The sequence below is a fragment of the Podarcis cretensis genome (genome assembly GCF_951804945.1).
Source record: "Podarcis cretensis genome assembly, chromosome: 7".
Taxonomy (NCBI): Eukaryota; Metazoa; Chordata; class Lepidosauria; order Squamata; family Lacertidae; genus Podarcis; species Podarcis cretensis.
In genome coordinates this window covers 7160610-7181856 of record NC_137176.1, presented here as the reverse complement: position 1 = coordinate 7181856, position 21247 = coordinate 7160610, and the positions used below count along the sequence as shown (strand labels likewise).

The 21247-nt window shown below is 44.4% G+C and overlaps 1 protein-coding gene across 5 annotated transcripts in view; it reads right to left on the bottom strand.

Moving 5' to 3' along the window:
- Window positions 1–21247, bottom strand: part of MTA1 (metastasis associated 1) — a 68279-nt gene that overhangs the window by 12489 nt on the left and 34543 nt on the right. For 2 of the 5 annotated variants that reach the window (XM_079983538.1, XM_079983541.1), the window contains 8 exons: window positions 19501–19559; window positions 16197–16312; window positions 12634–12785; window positions 12312–12501; window positions 11373–11462; window positions 10027–10179; window positions 7765–7800; window positions 1062–1093 (listed from right to left, as the gene is read on the bottom strand). In XM_079983538.1, the coding sequence (XP_079839664.1) occupies window positions 1062–1093; window positions 7765–7800; window positions 10027–10179; window positions 11373–11462; window positions 12312–12501; window positions 12634–12785; window positions 16197–16312; window positions 19501–19559 (828 nt within the window). Of the gene's footprint in view, window positions 1–1061; window positions 1094–1213; window positions 1284–7764; window positions 7801–10026; window positions 10180–11372; window positions 11463–12311; window positions 12502–12633; window positions 12786–16196; window positions 16313–19500; window positions 19560–21247 lie in introns of all 5 variants that reach the window. The other 3 variants (XR_013840657.1, XM_079983539.1, XM_079983540.1) reach the window with 3 other exon arrangements.

Below are 21247 nucleotides of genomic sequence, written 5' to 3'. Positions count from 1 at the left end.
GGCCGTGAACATGTGCATTTGTGTTAATCCATGGTTTGCCTTGGGGTGCGGGTGGCGCTGTGGGTTAAACCACAGAGCCTAGGACTTGCCGATCAGAAGGTTGGCGGTTCAAATCCCCGCGACGGGGTGAGCTCCTGTTGCTCGGTCCCTGCTCCTACCAACATAGCAGTTTGAAAGCATGTCAAAGTGCAAGTAGATAAATAGGTATCTCTCCAGCAGGAAGGTAAATGGCATTTCCGTGCGCTGCTCTGGTTCGCCAGAAGCGGCTTAGTCATGCTGGCCACATGACCCGGAAGCTGTACGCCGGCTCCCTCGGCCAATAAAGCGAGATGAGCACTGCAACTCCAGAGTCGGACACGACTGGACCTAACGGTCAGGGGTCCCTTTACGGTTTGCCTTAGTGTTATGGGTGAGCAAGCTCTACGTCATAACATAATTTCCTGGGAATTCCTACTTAGGAATGACACTGGGCTGCCACTGCTTGAAATTGTAGCAATTGTTAGTGGAAGGAAGAAAAGCCTTGGTCACCTTGATTTTAAAGATAAGATCCCCCCTCCCCTGAAAAATTAGAACCACCCACTCTATAAAAATTAATACGATTTTGGGGGAGGGACATCCCCCCCCACAAAACTTACAAAAATATGTGGGCTGAACACTTTGCCCAGGTCACTTTCATAAATGTTTTCTAGGTATAAAGATCTCGTCAAACAAAAGGTGCTTATCCATTTTAGTGTATCATTTTATTTGGTCCCTTCCTTGTTTATTTGGTTCCTTCCTTGTTTTAATAGACAGAGCCATTTTTAATTAAAAAAAGAATGCAGTAAGAGCTAAGAAAAGCAGTGGCAGAAGTGCACCTTAAGAGCAGAGGTAGCCAATGAGATACCCTCAAGAGGTTGCACTACAACTCCTATCATCCCTGACCATTCACCGTGGTGGCTAGGGCTGATGGGAGTTGTAGTCCAGCAACAACTGGAGGGCACGACATTGGCTACCCCTGCCTTAGGGCTTTCTGCTTGGGATGGTGGTTTACTGTATCTTTTTTTAGATGAACATTCTCTTACCATTTGTCTGGTTTGTCCGTGGTTGGGCAGACCTAACAAACAGGAAAGAGAATAGAGCTCGTAAGACACCATTGCTTTTCCAAAGAGAAAAATAAAAAGAAAGAAAGCACAAAAAATAAAAACAGCATGGCTAATGTTTGAAAATGACTCACTTTCCAAAACAGGAAACGCTTTCACATTTGCTTTCTTTGGTAAATGTATGAGATTAGCTCCTTAAGTGATCTAAAAATAATTGCAAAAATATTTAAATATACTGTCCATCTTTATTAATGGCAATGAAAGCAGCAGGAGAAAGTGTGCAGAAGTTATAGGAAAGCACTTGTTGGCTTCCTTACCTGCCAAGCCAGCTGGCCGGCCAACCAACCAGCCTGCCTACCATTAGTTATCTGACATGCTGAGGTTTGGCTCAGCTCAGCTTAACAGAGACTGACATTTTCCTCTGGGAAACATTGGGAAAATCCTGCTATTTGCAAGGCAGCCTCAAAAGGAGGCAGGCATTGAGCCATTCTCTCTGAGGCATCGTTAAATGAGGGATCTGAATTAATAATCCAACTCCTGCCCTCTTAAAAATAGTTTTCTCTCTCTTGGTTGGGCATAAAATCAGTTTTATATGTGGTTTATCAGTGAAGTCTCCTTCTTTGGAGGTCTTTAAGCAGAGGCTTGACAACCATATGTCAGGAGTGCTCTGATGGTGTTTCCTGCTTGGCAGGGGGTTGGACTCGATGGCCCTTGGGGTCTCTTCCAACTCTAGGATTCTAGGATTCTACTTCTAAAAAAAAAAAGTTTGGGGAGTGGAGCAGAAATCTTTACTGTGTTTCAGTCTGTGCCTTGGTCATAAGGAAGGTGTTTAGTACCAGAACTGAGTTCACATTCCTTTCGCACAACCATCTATTCCTGGTTTCACTGGGAGCCTTTCTGTTTTTGCTATTGTCAAAGAATTGGGAGCCTTGCCAATTTATGGCAAGTCACAAAGCAACCTACCAACTGATGCAAATATACGCCCTTCCCAGGATGGAAGATCTATTTAATCCAGCATCCCTCTTCTAACAGTGTCTTGTGAGATGCCTCTGGGGGCCCATGAAGTAGCAGTTCTCCACAGCTACAGTTATTTAGGTATATAGGTATGTATGCATTTGTTTATTAGATTTATATACAGCCCTTCATCGAAAGATCTCAGGGTGGTTCACAAAATAAAAGCACAACATAAATAGTTAAAACAAAACAAAAGCTCCCTCTCCTATAAACACATTTTAAAGGCTGTAGATTATTAATCAGCCCAAGGCCTGGTTGAAGAGGAATGGTTTTGCCTGGTACCTAAAGATATATAACAAATGTGCCAGATGAACCTCTCTGAGGTAGCTTTCCGCAAACAAGGAGCCACTGGAGAAAAGACCCCATTCATGTGCTGCCACCCTCCAGACGAAGAAGGGCCTCAGAGGAGGATCTCAGGGTTCAGGTCAGTTCATACAGAGAGAGAGGCGGTCCTTGAGGTATAGTGGCCCTGAGCTGTTTAAGGCTATATAGGTCAAAACCAGCACAGAAACTAATTGGTAGCCAGTGCAGTCAGGCTAGGTTTGGGGTTATATGCTGAAACCGTCTTGCCCTGGTGAGCAACCTGGCTGCAAGTTCTGTACCAGCTGAAGTTCCTGAACCATCTTCAGAGGCAGTCCTATGTGTCACACATTACAGTAATCCAGCCTAGAGGTTATGGTACCACAGCATAGACAACCAAACTTAGGCTGTCCCAGTCCAGACAGGGGTGCAGCTGGGCTACCAGCCAAAGCTGATGGAAGGCATGCAACACCACTGAGGACCCCCAAGCCACATACCTGCTCCTTCAGAGGGAAACCCCATCTAGAGCAGGCAATCTCCCAGCCATCTGGTCTAGGGAACCACCCACAGTGCCTTTGTGTTATCTGGATTGAGTTTCATTGGCTCTCATCCAGTCCATTACTGAGGCAAGAAAACTCCACTGCCATACCAAACTCCAAAACTCCAGATAACCCCTCTCAGCAGTTTCATGTAGATGTTAAACAGCATGGGGGATAAAATTGAGCCCTGAGGACCTCCACCTTGAAGGCTCCACGGTGCTGAAGAGCACTCCCCAAGCATCACCCTCTGGGAACGACCATCCAAGTAGGACCAGAACCACTGGAAACCACTACCCCCAACTCAAACAGCCGCTCCAGAAGGAACTAATGGCTGATGGTATCAAAAGACAACTAAGAGGTCAAGGAGAATTAACAAGGTGCCGGAGCCAATGCAGCTTGTTCCTCCACTTTTCAACCTCCCAATGTATCACTATATTGTGATGTTTGGCTGGTGATACAGCCCCATTCTGGACAGGAGGAGTTCATCAGATCCTTAGCATCTCACACAAGGATATCTCCAGCAGCAAGATCCGGAGAATTACATCTCTGCATCAGGCACTAAAGAAGACCACAGGCTGCCTCTCATCCAACAGTTGTTTGGCCAGTTACATCCTGTCGCCATATATATTGATTTAGATCACAGGAGCATGATGGTGAATGAAAAATGGCCTTCCAAACCTGCTACGGCCACTTCAAATACACACTCAGGCTGCTAGATCCTCCTTAACACCTCTTAAGTGTTCCAGCAGTTCACGATTTACAACCTGGACAACATTCTGATAAACCCACACACACTACAGATCCATGCTAAGCAAGTTGTCCTCTAGTGGCTAGATCAAACAACGTGGACTGAACAGAGTTCCTTGGGCAGATTTTGACATCTCTTGGTGTGCTGATGGATTGCTCCAAAAACGGAGCGGCATTTCAGAGTGTACAGAACAATCCATCAACAACAACAATCCAGGGACTTCTGGTGGCCCCAGGAGAGGTACAAGACAATGTACGAGATTCAAGCAAAAGACAATGCCCACTGCTCAAACGGTTGAATGCAGGCGAAGCCAGAATGCTGATCAAAACCTAAACTGCCTGGAACCAGACTATCTTAGAACTGCCTTGCCCCTTATGAATCTCCCTGGGAACTTTGCTTTTCACCTGAGACTCTTCTCCCTACCCCAAACCTGCCAATGGATGTGCAGCTCAAATTTCTTCCCTGGGCTGAACATATCTAAGTCTCTGCAAGAGGCAGCCTTTGTCTTGACTGTGGAAGTAAAATCTGTCTTCAGAACTGAAGCAGGACATCTGGTTGAGAGGGGAAGGGAAAGAGGCTCAGCTGTGATACATCCTGGCCCCGCTCAGCTCCAGCTTCCTCCCTTGTAACAGTACCTTCCACCCTGCTTAAGCTCCAGTATCGGCTGGAGCCTCAGTGAGCCTGTGCCATCTTGCCCCTTCTCCCAATTATTTCGCCATAGCTCAGGCACAGGACATAGGATGGCCACTGCAATGCTGGTGCGCCTGTGCGTGGCAGCAGCAGAGGCCACAGATTCAGCCTTCAAGAAGAGCATCACAGCTGCCTCTGCCAAAGCAGTGGTGAAAGGCAATGCGTTCCCTTGGGGGGGGGGGCAGATGTGCCGTCCGTGTAGATCCTGCTGCCCAGATGGGATGGGATGGCCCCAGTTATGTTCCAGAACATCTTGTACTGCCCTCGCCTCCTCTTCCAGCTGCTAAACTTCCATCAACTTTAAACTTTTTTTTGCTGCTTCCTGTTTTCCTTTATGCTCTGCTGCCAAGGAGGGAGTGTGCATTTTCAGCTGGTGCTCCCTTGCACTCCCTTACAGGCTAGTCCTAAATTATGCTACTGGACAACCCCCAATTTCTGATATAATCAGTTGGACTACAAAGGGCTTAGTTTTGCCAGTAACTCAGTTACTGGGCTTCCCACAACTGATACTGTAAACCGCCCTGTGATCCTCAGATGATGAGCAGTATAGAAACTAATAAAATAAATGAAATAAATGAATGAATGAATATACTCAGCTGCCCTCAATGTTCCATTGGTTATAGAAACACGGATCTTATGTCAGGCCATTTTGGGTCTTTTTGTTTTTCCCATACTGGTGGCAACGCTTAAGTATACAAAACTCCATTTTTTCTGGAGGTAACCTCATTTCATGCCTAGCATATGCAGAAGGCATTAGACCACAAAATTTGATGGTGAGTTCTGGTTTTAAAATTTAAAGCCCTAAACTCGGCATCTGGGTATCTTAAGGATCTCTCATTCAAATATTCTCCCCCATAGATCCATCCACGGCTGAGGAATCGATGGTGAGCAGCTACTAGGAGCTGGCTCCTTTTTTTGTATGGCCCCCACAATGCAAAATGACCTCCCAAAGTCCATCAGGCGTGGATCTTGAACTGTAAAGAATAAAACTTCTCTGCTCCTAGTAGATGCCCACCTTATCTTCTTTGATCGTGGAACTTGGACCAAGTCCTTCAGATGTCAAAGAGACACCTGCTCAAAGAATTTAACTGATTGCTCTTTCCGTTTTATTATTTTAGCGCTATTCCTCTATACGACTGATATTTTGTGGTACTGTGCACGTGCATAAATTTCTAATTAATTCTTTTTAAACGAATGTTGAGTTGCATATCCCTCCTGCACAAAAGGTGGCTAAAGTTTAAAAAATGAGTTTATGCAATTCAAGATAAGATAAGAGGAGATTGAGAGGAGATGGGACAGTCATCTTCAAATATCTCAAGGGCTGTCACATAGAAGAAGAGGAGATGAAGAGTTTGGATTTGATATCCCGCTTTATCACTACCCAAAGGAGTCTCAAAGCGGCTAACAATCTCCTTTCCCTTCCTCCCCGACAACAAACACTCTGTGGGGTGAGTGGGGCTGGGAGACTTCAGAGAAGTGTGACTAGCCCAAGGTCACCCAGCAGCTGCATGTGGAGGAGCGGAGACACGAACCCGGTTCACCAGATTACGAGTCTACCGCTCTTAACCACTACACCACACTGGCTCTCATAGAAGAGCGAACTTGTTTTCTCCTGCTCTGGAGAGTTAGGACCTGAACCACTGGATTCAAGTTACAAGAAAGGAGATTCTGACTAAACACCAGGAAGAATTTCCTGATGATAAGAGCTGTTCAACAGTGGAACGGACTTCCCTCGGAAGGTGGTGGGCTCTCCTTCCTCGGAGGTTTTCAAGCAGAGGTTGGATGCTTTAGCAGAGATTTCTACATTGCAGTGGGTTGGACTAGATGACCCCTGGGGGTCCCTTCCAGCTCTCCAGTTCTGATTCTATGAGACCTTGTTCACCTCCCTCCTCATTTAGTCAGTGAAACAGAATCGAGGCCCGACTAAGGTAATCATGATGAGTGTATTCTATTCCAACCTAAAGTGAGAAGCAATCCCTTTCGTAGTCAATGCATTTCTCGGCCTTATAGGGCTACTGCATCATCGGGCTGCAATTATGCCATACGCTGCCTATTGGCGAAAACAATTACACTTCGTACTGCTTGAGGCTTTGCTGCCACAACACACTCTTGATAGAAAGAAATGAAGACTTCTTCTGAAGCGCATACCAAGATGAGTCACAGCTTAGCTGCTGATTAAAGCTGTTAAGAATGGAAGCTTAATTAATGCTTACTATACTTTTTCTACATTTTTTCTAAACCTATATGCACACCTTCCTGCCAGCTGAGGATGAATCTTCATGCATCAGGCGAAGTACACTGGAATCCATGGCAGCTGGTGCTTTAGTGCATTTGCTAAGCTGTCCTGCAACAGACTAGAATGGACTATCCTCCTGCGAGACTCTTTATTTTGAAATGTACATCTCAGAACAGTCACCCAAGGCAGAATTCCACCTATACAGGTTTTCTTCTGGACAAAATTCAAGCTGCTGCTCTTCACCTATAAAGTCTTAAATAATTTTGGCATTGCACACCTCAGAAAATATCACTGCTGCCTGAAGCTACCACATCTCCCAAGAAACTACAGCGGGCGTGATGAACGACCAGTCTTGTGTGCCAGATACAGCCCAAAGCCTCCTTATCTTGGCACCACAGTCAGGCTTTTAAAAACCTACCATTGTTGTTTAAGTGAGAGGCAGCACTGGGAAAGTTGCAGCTGGGTAAGGAAGGGTTAAACTTTATCTCTGCATCTGCAACCGCCCTCTCCACCCTGCTCCACATTTAGGCTTTACATTTGGACCCCACTGCTTCATATTTAGGGGGGGGAGGCTCCTCTTGGCTTCAGTAGGAGGGTTTTAAAAAATCTGTAGTAGGAGCAGGGGAGAAGATGCAGCCCTGTATTAACTGTGCATGTCTGTGCATATGTTAAGATTGCATGTGCGTGTACACATTTGGTTGTGTGTTAGCAGCATGTGATAATGCCCGTGTCTGGCCCTGTCCACTTTGGGTCCAGGTCAGCCCCCAACAGCTTTCAACTGGGGCAATGTGGCCCTCAGTCGAAAAAACAGTTCCCCACCCCTGTGCAAAAGGTTGTGTACAGCGAAGGATTTGGTGGCCGCTCTCTAATCATGAAAAACCCTTCCTCCAGAGACCTTCCAAAACTCAAACGTATGTCAGAAGGGTTGCTAAATCGGGATATTTTTATCAGCTGCAGTTAAACTGATAATGGTGGGTTAATACCGCATGGGAAACTATGAAGGGAGGCGATGTATTTACAAGTCACAAAAACAACATGTACACATAATACGAAATGGGTGGTCACAAGCACAAAGAAGCAAACTTGAAAAGTCAGCAGATGAATCGAGAAAAGGTTACACTGTCCAAGCACAAGCCGAGAACAACTCCGTAGTCTTACCCTTGCCTGGCATTAAAAGGCGCTTCTTCACGGGGCCTGGTAGAACACAGTGAACATAAAGATCAACAATCAGATTTGCATTATTTCACAAGCTTAACTTAAACAAATGACATGTTATCTGTGCAGGTGTTTGCTTGCTTTGTCAAAAAAATTAACAGGATAGCACATCTAAGATAGAAGATATGGTTGTATGGTTGGGGGGGGAAACGTTCAACAACTCCCACAATCTTAAAGGTAAAAGTAAAGGACCCCTGACAGTTTAGTCAGTCGCAAACGACTCTGGATTTGCGGCACTCATCTCACTTTGCTGGCCAAGGGAGCCGATGTTTGTCTGCAGTTTTTCCGGGTCATGTGGCCAGCATGACTAAGCCGCTTCTGGCGAAACCAGACCAGCGCACAGAAACACCGTTTACCTTCCCCCCGGAGCGATACCTATTTATCTACTTGCACTCTGCCGTGCTTTCAAACTGCTAGGTGGGCAGGAGCAGGGACTGAGCAATGGGAGCTCACCCCATCGTGGGGATTCGAACCTCCGACCTTCCAATCGGCAAGCCGAAGAGGCTCAGTGGTTTAGACCACAGCGCCACCCGCGTCCTTCCACATTCTTAAATAACTGGAAATTTTGTGGTGAGAGTTGCAGAGGAGAGCGACCAAGAAGATCAGGGGTCTGTGAACCAAGCCTTATGAGGGACAGTTGAGGGAGCTGGGTCTGTTTAGCCTGGAAAAGAGGAGACTGGGAGGAGACAGGATAGCCATCTTCAAATATCTAAAGGGCTGTCACATAGAAGATGGAGCAAGCTTTTCTCCTGCTCTGGAGGGTAGGATCCAAACCAGTGGCTTCAAGGTACAAGAAAGGAAATTCCAACTACACATCAGGAAAAACTTTCTGACAGTAAGAGCTATCTGACAGTGGGATGGTCTCCCTTGGGAGGGTGATGGACTCTCCTTCCTTGACGGTTTTTAAGCAGAGGTTGGGTGGCCATCTGTCAGGGATGCTTCAGTTGAGATTCCTGCATTGGATTAAATGACCCCCAGGGGTCCTTTACAACTCTACAATTCTGTGAAAAGAATTCAGCTGAATTTTGCTTCGCTATGCTATACTGATGTCAATCCTTTTAGCACCTTCCATTGGATAGCTAATTTTTTCAACAAAGTTTTTAAGCAGTTTTTTATCCTAGTCTGTATTGGACTTGGACTTGATTTAATATAGGATTTGGATGTTAAATAGTTTTGGGGTGTTTTAGCAATCAATTTTATCAAGTGATTCATCAATCTATAAATCAATCAATCAATGTAACAAACTTACACATTAAAATTGCTTTCCGTGGCATCTCCCCCCCTGCTGCACGTCAGGGCAGAGTCCACTACAGCTGTGTTTCCCAACCTTGGGCCTCCAGATGTTTTTGGCCTATAACTCCCATCATCCCTAGCTAGCAAGACCAGTGGTCAGGGATGATGGGAATTGTAGTTCAAAAACAGCTGGAGGCCCAAGGTTGGGAAACACTGCACTACAGTATTTCTCTTAGAACTATTGCAGATTACTTTAAAGCATTCGCAATGTTCAACACTAGTCAAACTTACAAAAAGTGTGCCGCATATTACATACCAAAGGCCCCCTTTGGGCGTCTGGCCACTCAAGCCTGTTTGGCCAGAGCATTCTCATGCATCTGCTCTGTAACACCTGCAAGCAGATCATGCTAAAAGCAGCCACCAGCAAATAAGGGGAGGCACATTTATGTTTGTGTAAAGGAGTCAGTACTCCATGTTTTGTGGGACATTGTTCTAGACATAAGTTTCTTCCCACCTTCATATTTTAGTTAAGACAAATTGTATATAGTTAAAAGCAACACATTTTTTTCCAGCAGAGAAAAGGATTCTCAACTACTATCAGCACAATGAAGTCTAAATGTGCTGGGTGCTCTCTTTCTCCACACTACTAACCTTGTTTCTTCTCTGATGAATTAAACAATCCTAGGCTAGATTTTTTTTTTCCCTAGGCTAGATTTTAAAGATCAGAAGTATTTAAGGGTGGATAAGCTATAGCTATTTCTATATATTCAAAAAGAGGAAAGCTCTGAAGCACTATCTGGCAATAGCAAATGGGAAGAACACGTTTTTCAAACAGAAAATAAGTTTTAAACAGTTCTGACAAAAGCAGTATTAGCAACACTGAAAATGAAAAGCCACCAAGACAATTAGTCCTGCAGACTTAAAAATTAACCTGCAAACACTGGCAACACGTTAGCACCAGAAAATACTTACCATCCATCCCATTTTGTTGTTCGTAGTTTCTTTTTCCCAAGATCGTTGGAGATCCATGGTTAATCACTGGCGTAAACTTAGCACAAGGCACACTGTTGAGGGAGCCAGACAAACTCTTAGCAGGATCAGGTTTCAGAGAGCAGGGATGAGATTCTGTATGGTGAGAACAGCATATTAGGAGCATATTACAAAGGACAGTGGCAGACTCCTTTGTTTAAACCCAACTCTGACCCAGTCATGAATAAAGCAGGAAGAAGAGGGGTGCCACATTTTTAAAAAGAACAAAATATGTATGCAGGTGAGAGAGGCTGAATCAGGAATCAGACCCTACAGTTGCCTTAGAAGCAGCGCATAGACACGTAGGCCAAGAAAGAGACATCCTCATGTGCAGATATTAAGGAGAGAAATAAAGCTTTTGAAAACAAGGGTGTCCTTCCAAGATCTGTGTTTCTTTGCCTGTGGTTCTCTCTCTCTCATTGTCACTTATATCCTTCAATTTGTATGATATTTATATCCTGACATTCTGTTCCATCTAGCATGAGCAAGAAAAAGCATCAACCCAGGGAACATGCAAACAAGGGCTGCTGGCTTAGTGACTGGGATCAATAGTGGTAAGGTGCAATCTGTATATTATGGGCATCCCATGACTTTCTCCCATACAAGCGAAATGTCGTTTATTCCTATGGAGAAAATTAAAGTTAGGGCCAATGTTGTGGTGTGGGCAGAATTAGCTGGTGAAACAGAGTTGGTAGCATGGGAAGGGACACTGGGTTAACCCTCTTCTGCCTGTCAAATATGGCACTTTTTGCTAGCGAATAATATTATACTGGCAATAGCAAATGGGAAGAACACGTTTTTCAAACAGAAAATAAGTTTTAAACAGTTCTGACAAAAGCAGTATTAGCAACACTGAAAATGAAAAGCCACCAAGACGCAGGTGGCGCTGTGGGTTAAAGCCTCAGCGCCTAGGGCTTGCCGATCGAAAGGTCGGCGGTTCGAATCCCTGCGGCAGGGTGCGCTCCCGCTGCTCGGTCCCAGCGCCTGCCAACCTAGCAGTTCGAAAGCACCTCCGGGTGCAAGTAGATAAATAGGGACCGCTTACCAGCGGGAAGGTAAACGGCGTTTCCGTGTGCGGCTCTGGCTCGCCAGAGCAGCGATGTCACGCTGGCCACGTGACCCGGAAGTGTCTCCGGACAGCGCTGGCCCCTGGCCTCTTAAGTGAGATGGGCGCACAACCCCAGAGTCTGGCAAGACTGGCCCGTACGGGCAGGGGTACCTTTACCTTTACCTTAATATTATACTTGAAGTCACCAAAATGCATGTATAGGAGTCAGCAGTCTATTTACCTAGATACCGAAGTACTGCTTCTAAAGGTTTTCTGACAACATGTTTTAATAGCAACAAATCTTCTGAAGCTTCTGGTAAACGAGATGCACCTGAAGACAATATTGGAACAAATAAGACTTCATTTACATGCCAACAAAAAAACCTAACAGACAGCCTTCTTGACAACAAAGCCAGAGTTTTCTGAAGCATTTCAATGTAAAGGAAATCTACAAAAGGAATGCACAAAAAATAATATTTAATACAAATTAGGCCTGAATCACAATGTTGGGAGTATATTCCCAGCCCTTAACAAAAGTACTCTTGCCCAGCTTGCAATGTACTTTTAGAAGAAGAAGAGTTTGGATTTGATATCCCGCTTTATCACTACCCGAAGAAGTCTCAAAACGGCTAACATTCTCCTTTCCCTTCCTCCCCCACAACAAACACTCTGTGAGGTGAGTGGGGCTGCGAGACTTCAGAGAAGTGTGACTGGCCCAAGGTCACCCAGCAGCTGCATGTGGAGGAGCGGGGAAGCGAACCCGGTTCACCAGATTACGAGTCCACTGCTCTTAACCACTACACCACACTAGCTCTCTGCAGGCTTGGTGAGGACAAACTGGCTTGGTGAGGACAAACTGAGGAGTTTTCTTCACCCACCCCTATCTTTCACTGCTGTGCTACAGGGCTGCCAGCACCAATTGTGAGCATATTATAGCATTATAACGGCTTGACAAGCTATTTTACTCTCTCCCCCATTTTTCTTCCTTCTGCTACCCCAGTACCTCTCAACCATAGAGAGGTCAAGAGAGTCAGAGTTTGCCTAGTTTCTTTAGATCCCATTTCCCTCAGCTGAACTGAACTGAACTGAACTCAACTCAACTACTACTACAATTCTGATAGCATAAGCTCTTGTCAGGCATGTAAGCTGACATCATGCAATTATGAAGAGAAAGACTCACATTCAGCTTTGATTGCTCCACTGTTGATAGGCATATGAGGGTGCCGTGCCGCGTGCCACGGACGCAAGATGTCCCTGCATAATCGTCTGGCGAGTCTGGTCAGCTTTGTGGTATGGAGATAGAAAGCTTGTCGCGTTTTCATGGCAAACTTGGGGCTCCCATTGTTCCTTAAGGGTCCACTGTGAGGACTCTGGGAAAAGGAAAATTTGTGAGGAACCTTGGTCCACCTTAGACCTTGCCTCATCTTTTTGTTTTTGGCCTAAGGAACCACAGTGGTGAACTGCAGATTGATTTACTAACGTAATATGGTGAATGTGCCTACCAAATTGTTTCGATTTGGCCCCGGCCGTTCTCCATCCAGCCGTGTAGGCATTTTCAAGCCTCCGTATTTCTTCCAGTATGTCCAGCAAGATGCACACAGACGACACTGCATGTTAGGAGGACCCCAAGAATACCACTGGTGAGATTGCGTCACTGGGAACAGCAAAAGCAGATATCAGTTAGGACTCCTTTGCATGCCGTATCTGTTGAGACTCTTTGCCACTGCAAAAGATAAACAACCTAGCTTTCCAATGTATGACAGCAGCTTGCTTTTACAGTATATGGCAAGAAAGGCTTACTTTTGTATTATAATAGGAAAAGTACTTTGCCGTGTTCAGAAACATACTAATATCTTAATTTTAATAGCACATTTAGAAAATGATACGTTTAAGCTTGTTCTGGAAATGGGGATCAGTTTCTGCAAGTGCTTTTGCTCAATCTGTGCCATTTGCATCTTTCCCGGGTTGACTAGCAATACTCCCCGCCCCGCCCCTCCATACCTGCAGGACAAACTGCATTGGTCTTCAGAAGGCTCTTCCCAGCGCCGAGGGCCTTATGGCGGTTCCCTCATTGCGAGAAGTGAGGTTACAGGGAACCAGGCAGAGGGCCTTCTTGGTAGTGGTGCCCGCCCTGTGGAACGCCCTCCCATCAGACGTTAAGGAAATAAGCAGCTATCCTACAGTGGTACCTCGCAAGACGAATGCCTCGTAAAACGAAAAACGCGCAAGACGAAAGGGTTTTTCGTTTTTTGAGTTGCTTCGCAAGACGATTTTCCCTATTTTTAGCATAATGCTCTGGAAGATTACCTTCTTAGCACTACTCGCCTTGTGAGTTTACTCAGCAAACTGGTATATAAAGAGATTAGAAGCTATTTCATAGTACTGGTGAGATAAGAACAGAAGGTGAGCAACCATCCCATTAATAATTATTTGCAAGATAATTGCACCAATTTTATAATTTGAAGGCAATGTTCACTGTGGAGTCGTGGTACCACCGTCTGGAAGGTGTGTGCTGGGATAAATCAATATTACTTCTAAAGGCGCATCTATCACCTCAGATAATTATCAATGAAGCAAATAATTCAGCAGTGACACAATGGGTGTGGTTTTGGCTGTGGTTTTTTTAAAACCTGGACTAGCTGCTCTATGACAAAAGTGAGCACTTGAAAGCATTAGAGATGGGATACTTTTCCTTTCTTTTTAGAAACCGCCCCATGGTATAAAATGGGACGATGGGCTGGGAAATCTTTCAGTGTCTAGCCTGGGCAATGGAGTAAGGAACCCTGACCTGAGAATCTCATGTACAGAGGTCAAAAGCCTGCTATAGCTCCTCAGCAAAAGGGAGTGAGAAGGGGAAGGAGAAGGATGCTTTACGAAAGAAAAGCAAGAGCGTTGTGCTTGTTTGTCAAGTTAAAAAATTGTTTGAACTCTGCCCACTCCTGACCCGATTTGGTTTTTGTTTTTTTAAATAATATTTATTAAAGTTTCAAAAAAGTTACAAAAATGAAAAAGAAAAAGAAAACAAAAAATACAGAATACAGAAAAATAAAAACAATTAAAAAACGAATCAAACCTTCTATCTTATCTTTCATTTACTTGTTTCCCTGACCTCCTCACACCTCCCTTTTTTGTATTCTAGTTCAATTAGCAATTTCAGCAAATCCTTTCCATTTTTGCTTTTATCTTAGTAATTTATCTTAATATATTGTAACTTTACATTCTCACCTATTCATAATCCAATTTTACCTAATTCTATAACCTTACTGCTAAAACCACATAACTTCATTCCAGCATCCTTCTAACATTCCATAATTTTACAATGTTTCTGTAAATAATCTTTAAATTTCTTCCAATCTTCTTCTACCGACTCTTCTCCCTGGTCTCGGATTCTGCCAGTCATTTCCGCCAGTTCCACACTCCTGACCCAATTTTGACCAAGCCCTACTGATTTAGATTATGTATTCCCCTGTGGGCACTTTGTGATCCACTCGAGGTTAAGAAATACATATAAATGAAACTAAACAAGTTAAGAAATTATGCCAAAGCTTTGCTCCTAGGTAAAACCTCCTTTTCATTCAGTATCCTCTCATTATCAATAGCTTGATAGTATTCTGTGATAAAAGGGACACGGGTGGCACTGTGGGTTCAACCACTGAGCCTCTTGGGCTTGCCAATCAGAAGGTCGGCTGTTCAAATCCCCACGACAGGGTGAGCTCCCGTTGCTCGGTCCCAGCACTTGCCAACCTAGCAGTTCGAAAGCCCAAAGTGCAAGTAGATAAATAGATACCGCTCTGGCGGGAAGGTAAACGGCGTTTCCGTGCGCTGCTCTGGTTCGCCAGAAGCGGCTTAGTCATGCTGGCCACATGACCCGGAAGCTGTATGCCGGCTCCCTCGGCCAATAAAGCGAGATGAGCGCCGCAACCCCAGAGTCGGTCACAACTGGACCTAATGGTCAGGGGTCCCTTTACCTTCACCTATTCTGTGATAAGGGTTGCCAGTTCAGTTCAGGTCCCAGATATGTCAGATTTAGAAATCTCCATATGCTCTCCCTAAGAGGAATCTGCACCTGCCAGGCTTGCTTTGAGGGTATAGATATGCTGGGATTCTAGCATCTTCAGCTTCCTCTGTCTGAGTGTGGTCTTTCTCCTGGCTTCAGATGGCAACCCCCCTGTCCTTAGTCTCCTCCATTACTGCACCAAATGATGCCAGGGGACATGGTGATACGGCCAGTCCCATATCATACAACCACTTCCTGTCCGAGTGGTGCTTCTCTTAGCAATGTGGCACAGTCAACAAGCCAGGCTTCTCCAGGAAGCAGGACAAGAGGGGTGGTGGTAAGTGTTTGGCCCTGAGTCACAGATTTAAAATACAGTGGTGCCTCGCAAGACGAAATTAATTCGTTCCACGAGTTTTTTTGTCTTGAGATTTTTTTCGTCTTGCGAAGCACAGACTTTGGAAAAACTTCAAAAATCACCAAAGTCTTCAAAAACCTCAAAAAAGGCTACCACACCACGTGCTATGAGTTGCTCCTCGAAGTGAATGCACGGTTTTAAGAAAAAGGAAACAAACTCGCAAGACAAAGGAAACAAACTTGCAAGTCGTTTTCGTCTCGCGAAGCAAGCCCATAGGGAAATCCGTCTTGCGAAGCAACTCAAAAAACGAAAAACTCTTTCATTTTGCGAGTTTTTCGTCTTACGAGGCGTTCGTCTTGCGAGGTACCACTGTACAGTCGTACCTTGGATCCCAAACACCTTGGTATTCGGACGTTTTGGCTCCCGGGCGCCATAAACCTGGAAGTGAGTGTTCCGGTTTGCGAACTTTCTTTCGAACCCGACCGTCTGACGGGGCTTCTGCGGTTTCTGATTGGCTGCAGCCAATCAGAAGCCGCACTTTGGTTTCCAAACGTTTTGGAAGTCAAACAGATTTGTGGAACAGATTCTGTTCGACTTCCAAGGTATGACTGTATGTGTCTACTCTAAAAAGACAAGGGCACATAAGACTGGACTTGCATCCCCTCATGGGCTTCTTTTTCTTGCACACAGGGCTACATTCACAAATCACTTACTATAGCAGCTTTCGCAGGCTCGTCCTGTTCCCGTGTTCTGTGTCTGAACTCCTGTACCATTTACCACTCCTGGCTTGATATTATTGACATTGATCTGGTTGGGGTTTGGCTTGTTACTTAAAGAAATGAAAAACAGGAAATGGGTGGTTAGTTTATGGGAAGAAATGCCATCAGCACCACCAGACGCCTTCACCTGCCCCCGCTGCAACAAAACATGTCTCTCCTGTTATCGGCCTATACAGCCACAGCAGGTGCTGTAACTCTCCAATGGGTTGACTTCATCCCTGAAGGCACACTCTTCCACTGTCTCCTGAGACAGACGGATGCCAACAACCAAGGGAACATGCAACCTTCTGATACTTCAGACATGGTAAATAAATATTGAGTATCTCCCATTTCTAATACAGTAGTTCTAACATAAAATATTTTCACTAACTTGGAGAAGAATGTAGTATACCCAGTCCCCCTCCTCTTCTGCAAAATGAAACTGTCAATCCCCCAGTCAAATCTCTTAGTGCTAAACGGTTTAAGAACTACATAAATGAGAAGTAACAGGTGTCTAAAAGCTATACATGCAGTTTAAACTTGCACAGGCATGGTTTAAAGTTCCACAGGCATTATTGAATTTTCATCTACATCTCAGCAAAACAATGTATCACATTTGTTTGTTTATTTTTATCAAACTTTATTTGTTCTTCACAAAATGCAAATATCCTCCCTTCCAGGAGTTATATTATCAATTGTACTTTGGAAATGATTCTATTGGCTTTCATTATTTGTGCTTTTTTAAAAAAAAGATAATTGTTTAATGTTTCCTATAACCTGGCCTGGAAAGATTTGTGAAGAGTGGGATATAAATAAATGCAATAAATAAATAAATAAAAACATTGCACCAATGTTACATTATAGCATATTAAATACATGATCCGTTTTTCAAGGAGCGACAGAAGATCAACAATTTACAGAAAAACCAATAGCTATCTTCATTCCTGAATTTGAGTTTTAGTTTTGAAGCAATAACAATAACTGTCAGGGCTGGAGTCAGACGCAGGTCAGTACAAAAGACATACGGCTCTGCTGTCAGTGAAGTTGACTCTTTATTCAAGGAAACAGCATAAAACTCAGCAACGCTTCCCAGCAGGTCTTGCTCCTATGGAGCAGTTGTCAGGACTGAAGGTCCCTGCCTTCCATCCTTTCTAAGGCTTCTCCTCTCCCAGATGTTTCCCAAGCAGTCTCAAGCTGTGTCTGTGCACCTCTGGCCTCTGTTCTGTCCTCCTCATCATTCTGTGCATTTTGGGGATACCAAGGGGAAGGGGAGCTTGTCACAGCAGGAGGGGGAGACTCCATGGATTCTTCTGCAGCCTCTTGACCCCCTCTCCTCTGCTTCAGCCTTGGAGTCTGAACTGCTGCTCCCTGTCTCTTCCTGCCCACTAAACCCTGTTGCTCCTTCAACATCCAGCTCCTCCCCACAAGTCTCTCCCTATGACCTCTCCTCAGTGTCCCACCACCAATTCCCTGGGCTCTGAGCCATCTTCAAAAAGGGGGAAAAGAAGAACCAGGTAACTACTGATCAGTAAGCTTGACATTAATCATGCAGCACCTAGTTAAACTGTGGAACTGACCACCAACTTGGGTGGCCTTAAAAAAGGATTAGACAAATTCATGGAGGACAGCACTAGGCTTTTTAAAACAAGCTTTGTGTGTTTGGAAACCATCATTCAAGAGCCACTCCATTCTTTTCTAATGTATTCAATGTCTGAACCTGTAACAGCCCGAGCGTGCCAGAAGTTCCTGGATACCTTTTCCCCTTCCGTGTTATTTTCCTGCTTAGTTCTTCCTCTTTTCCCTTCCCAAAGGTCAAGAGCTTCTGGCTGGTGTCTGCCTTTGTAGCCCTGCATGAGAGTAAGGGAGAGCGAGAGAAGAGCAGTCCTTCCTTATGCTCTTCTCTAATAGTATAAAAAAAATTAAAAAATTGTCCAGTAGCACCTTAGAGACCAACTACCTATGGGCACACCGGCCCATAGGGCGCACCTAGGTTTTTTGGGGGGGAGGAAATAAAGGGGGGGGAAAATTATTTTTCCCCCAGGCGCGGGGCTGGGGTGGGGGAAGCCCGAGCTTCCCCCGACCCCAGCCCCCAGAACAGGCTGCTATCCACAAGCCCTGGGAGCCCGGCAGGAACTCCCACAGGTCTCCCCAGGCTTGTGGATATCTGCCCGAAGCCCGGGGCATGCTGCTCAGCGCGCCCCAGGCCTCGGGCTGCAGGCTGCTGTCCGCAAGCCTTGGGAGCCTAGCAGGAAGTCGCACCAGGCTCCCAAGGCTTGCGGAGAGCTGCCCAAAGCCCGGGGTGCGCTCTGCTGCGCTCCCCGAGTTTCGGGCTGCAGGCTGCTGTCCGCAAGCCTTGGGAGCCTGGCGGGAAGTCGTGCTGGGCTCCCAAGGCTTGCAGCTAGCTTCCTGAAGCCTGGAGAACGATAGGGGTCAGTGCGCACCGACCCCTCTCGCTCTCCAGGCTTCAGCGAAAGCCTACATTGGCCCCATAGGACGCACACACATTTCCCCTTCATTTTTGGAGGGGGAAAAGTGTGTCCTATAGGGCAAAAAATACAGTAAGTTTTTTCTGGGCATAAGCTTTCGTGTGCATGCATACTTCTTCAGATACACTTCTTCGGGTATCTGAAGAAGTGTGCATACCCAGAACAAACTTAGTTGGTCTACTGGACAATTTTCTTATTTTTTTATTTTATTTCGACTGCATCAGACCAACACGGCCACCTACCTGAATCTCTAATAGAATGTTCACATTAGTGGTTTAAAATGTGAAGCCACTGTCGCAAACACAGCCCAGCCCTGTGCACATCTGGGACGGGATGAAAACACCCTCTCACCCATGTACAGCAATGGATCAAAATCTTGTTTTCCTCTAACCATAGCTTCATTTTCGATTTAGTACAGAACCAATACAATGCCCTGTCTCACAAAAGATGATAGCCTGCATTTGTACAATCCATCTTGGGATCCCTAGGAGAATCAAAGCTGTTTTGGTTGAGGGTTTGAGACAAGTGTAGCTTTTTAGCAGAAACAAACATTACAAAATTTATGCTGCGGTCCTGTACACACATCCATGGGATTAAGACCCCTTGAAGAAAATAAGACTTGCTTCAGAGTAGGCATGCATTGGATTGCCCTGTTAGAGAATGTAACATCTATTTCGTGGTTAAAAATTCACATACATAAGTTTGCAAGACAAGTAAGAATGGCTATAATATTTGCATTCCATCTGTAAATATATATAATAACAGGCACTTACTAATTAGGAATATATACTTGCTTTAGCTTGCTTTCTGCTTCTGCAGCTTTCAACCTTTTCTGAATACAATACAATAAAATAAAATTAGAACATAAAAGCAATCCATATAAATTATAACTAAATCTGATACATTTTTCCTGTTCTCGACAAACACCTCTCTAGGTATACAAAAAGTCAATTCACCTTGAGGAAACAAGGGCTGCAGTTCATCCCTTTATGTTAGCATCATGGATTTATAAAGTAGTTTCTGAATATTACTGATCAGCAGGGCTGAAAATATTAATCAGTACATTAAAGAAATGAATTCACACCTTAAGAAATTAAAGCAACAGATTTTAATCAGGGCTAGAGCCCTGCAAAGAAACTGAACCAATTGCACACCACTTAGTTAAGGCAATACATGTAAGATCACAGAAGGTAGAAGTTACAAGAATGGAGATTCCGACTAAACATCAGGATGAACTTTCTGACACTAAGAGCTGCTTGACAGTGGAACTGTCTCCCTCTGGAGGTTGTGGACTCTCCTTCCTTCGAGGTTTTTAAGCAGAGGTTGGGTGGCCATCTGTCAGTGATGCTTCGTTTGAGACCCCTGCACTGCAGGGGGTTGGACTAGATGACCCTTCAAACTCCACAATTCTATGATTTCATCCTCACAACAACAATGTGATGTAGGTTAGGCTAAGAGATGGTGACTGGCTCAGGGTCACCCAGTGAGCTTCATGGCTGAGTGGGGACTCAAACCCTGGTCTCCCAGGTCCAAAACTCTAACCATTAAGATTTACCCACCCAGGAAGAATGGCAGATGAAGCTGATGGACTATATGGAATTGGCGGAAATGACTGGCAGAATCCGAGACCAGGGAGAAGAGTCGGTGGAAGAAGATTGGAAAAAATTTAAAGATTATTTACAGAAATACTGTAAAATTAATGAGCTTTAGGAAAATGGTGGAATGAAGTTATTTGGCTTTGGCAGAAATGTTATAAGGAACTAAGTACAGATAGATTGCTAATGTATTAAAAGGGGGGGAAAAAACAAGGTTAGAATATGTTAAGATTAATTACAGGACAGAAAACAGAGGAAGATGGAAAGGAATTGCTGAAACAGTTAACTGAAGTGGAATACAAAAAGGGAGGCATGAGGAAGTCAATGAAACAAGTGAATGAAAGCTAAGTTTGAAAATATTGGAAGTGTTTTTAATTGTTCTTGTTTTGTTTTGTTAATTCAATGTTCTATGTAGTGTTTCTGTTTTTGTATTGTATTATATTGATTTGTTTAATTCTTTTTTTTTTCTTTTTGTAATCTTTAAACTCTTAATAAATATTATTTAAAAAAAAAAAACACAACTCTAACCATTACACTACAATGTGCTTGGGGGTTCATGTGTAGATCAGGTATACCGTATTTTTCGCTCTATAAGACGCACCTAGTTTTAGAGGAGGAAAACAAGAAGAAAAATATTCTGAATCAAATGTTGTTGAAGAGGCTTTGCGCGGCTATCCCTCTTGCTATTCTGGCTTCAGCGAAAGCGATGCAGCCTGCATTCGCTCTATAAGACGCACACACATTTCCCCTTACTTTTTAGGAGGGAAAAAGTGCATATTGTAGAGCAAAAAATACGGTATATGCATGTCCCTAAAGACACATGTAACCATAAGACTTCAAATAATTTATCTGCTAAGACAGTGGGAAAATATCGAATTCCATTGCGAAGTTTCAATAATAAGAAAATAGGTCAGAAACAGCTAAT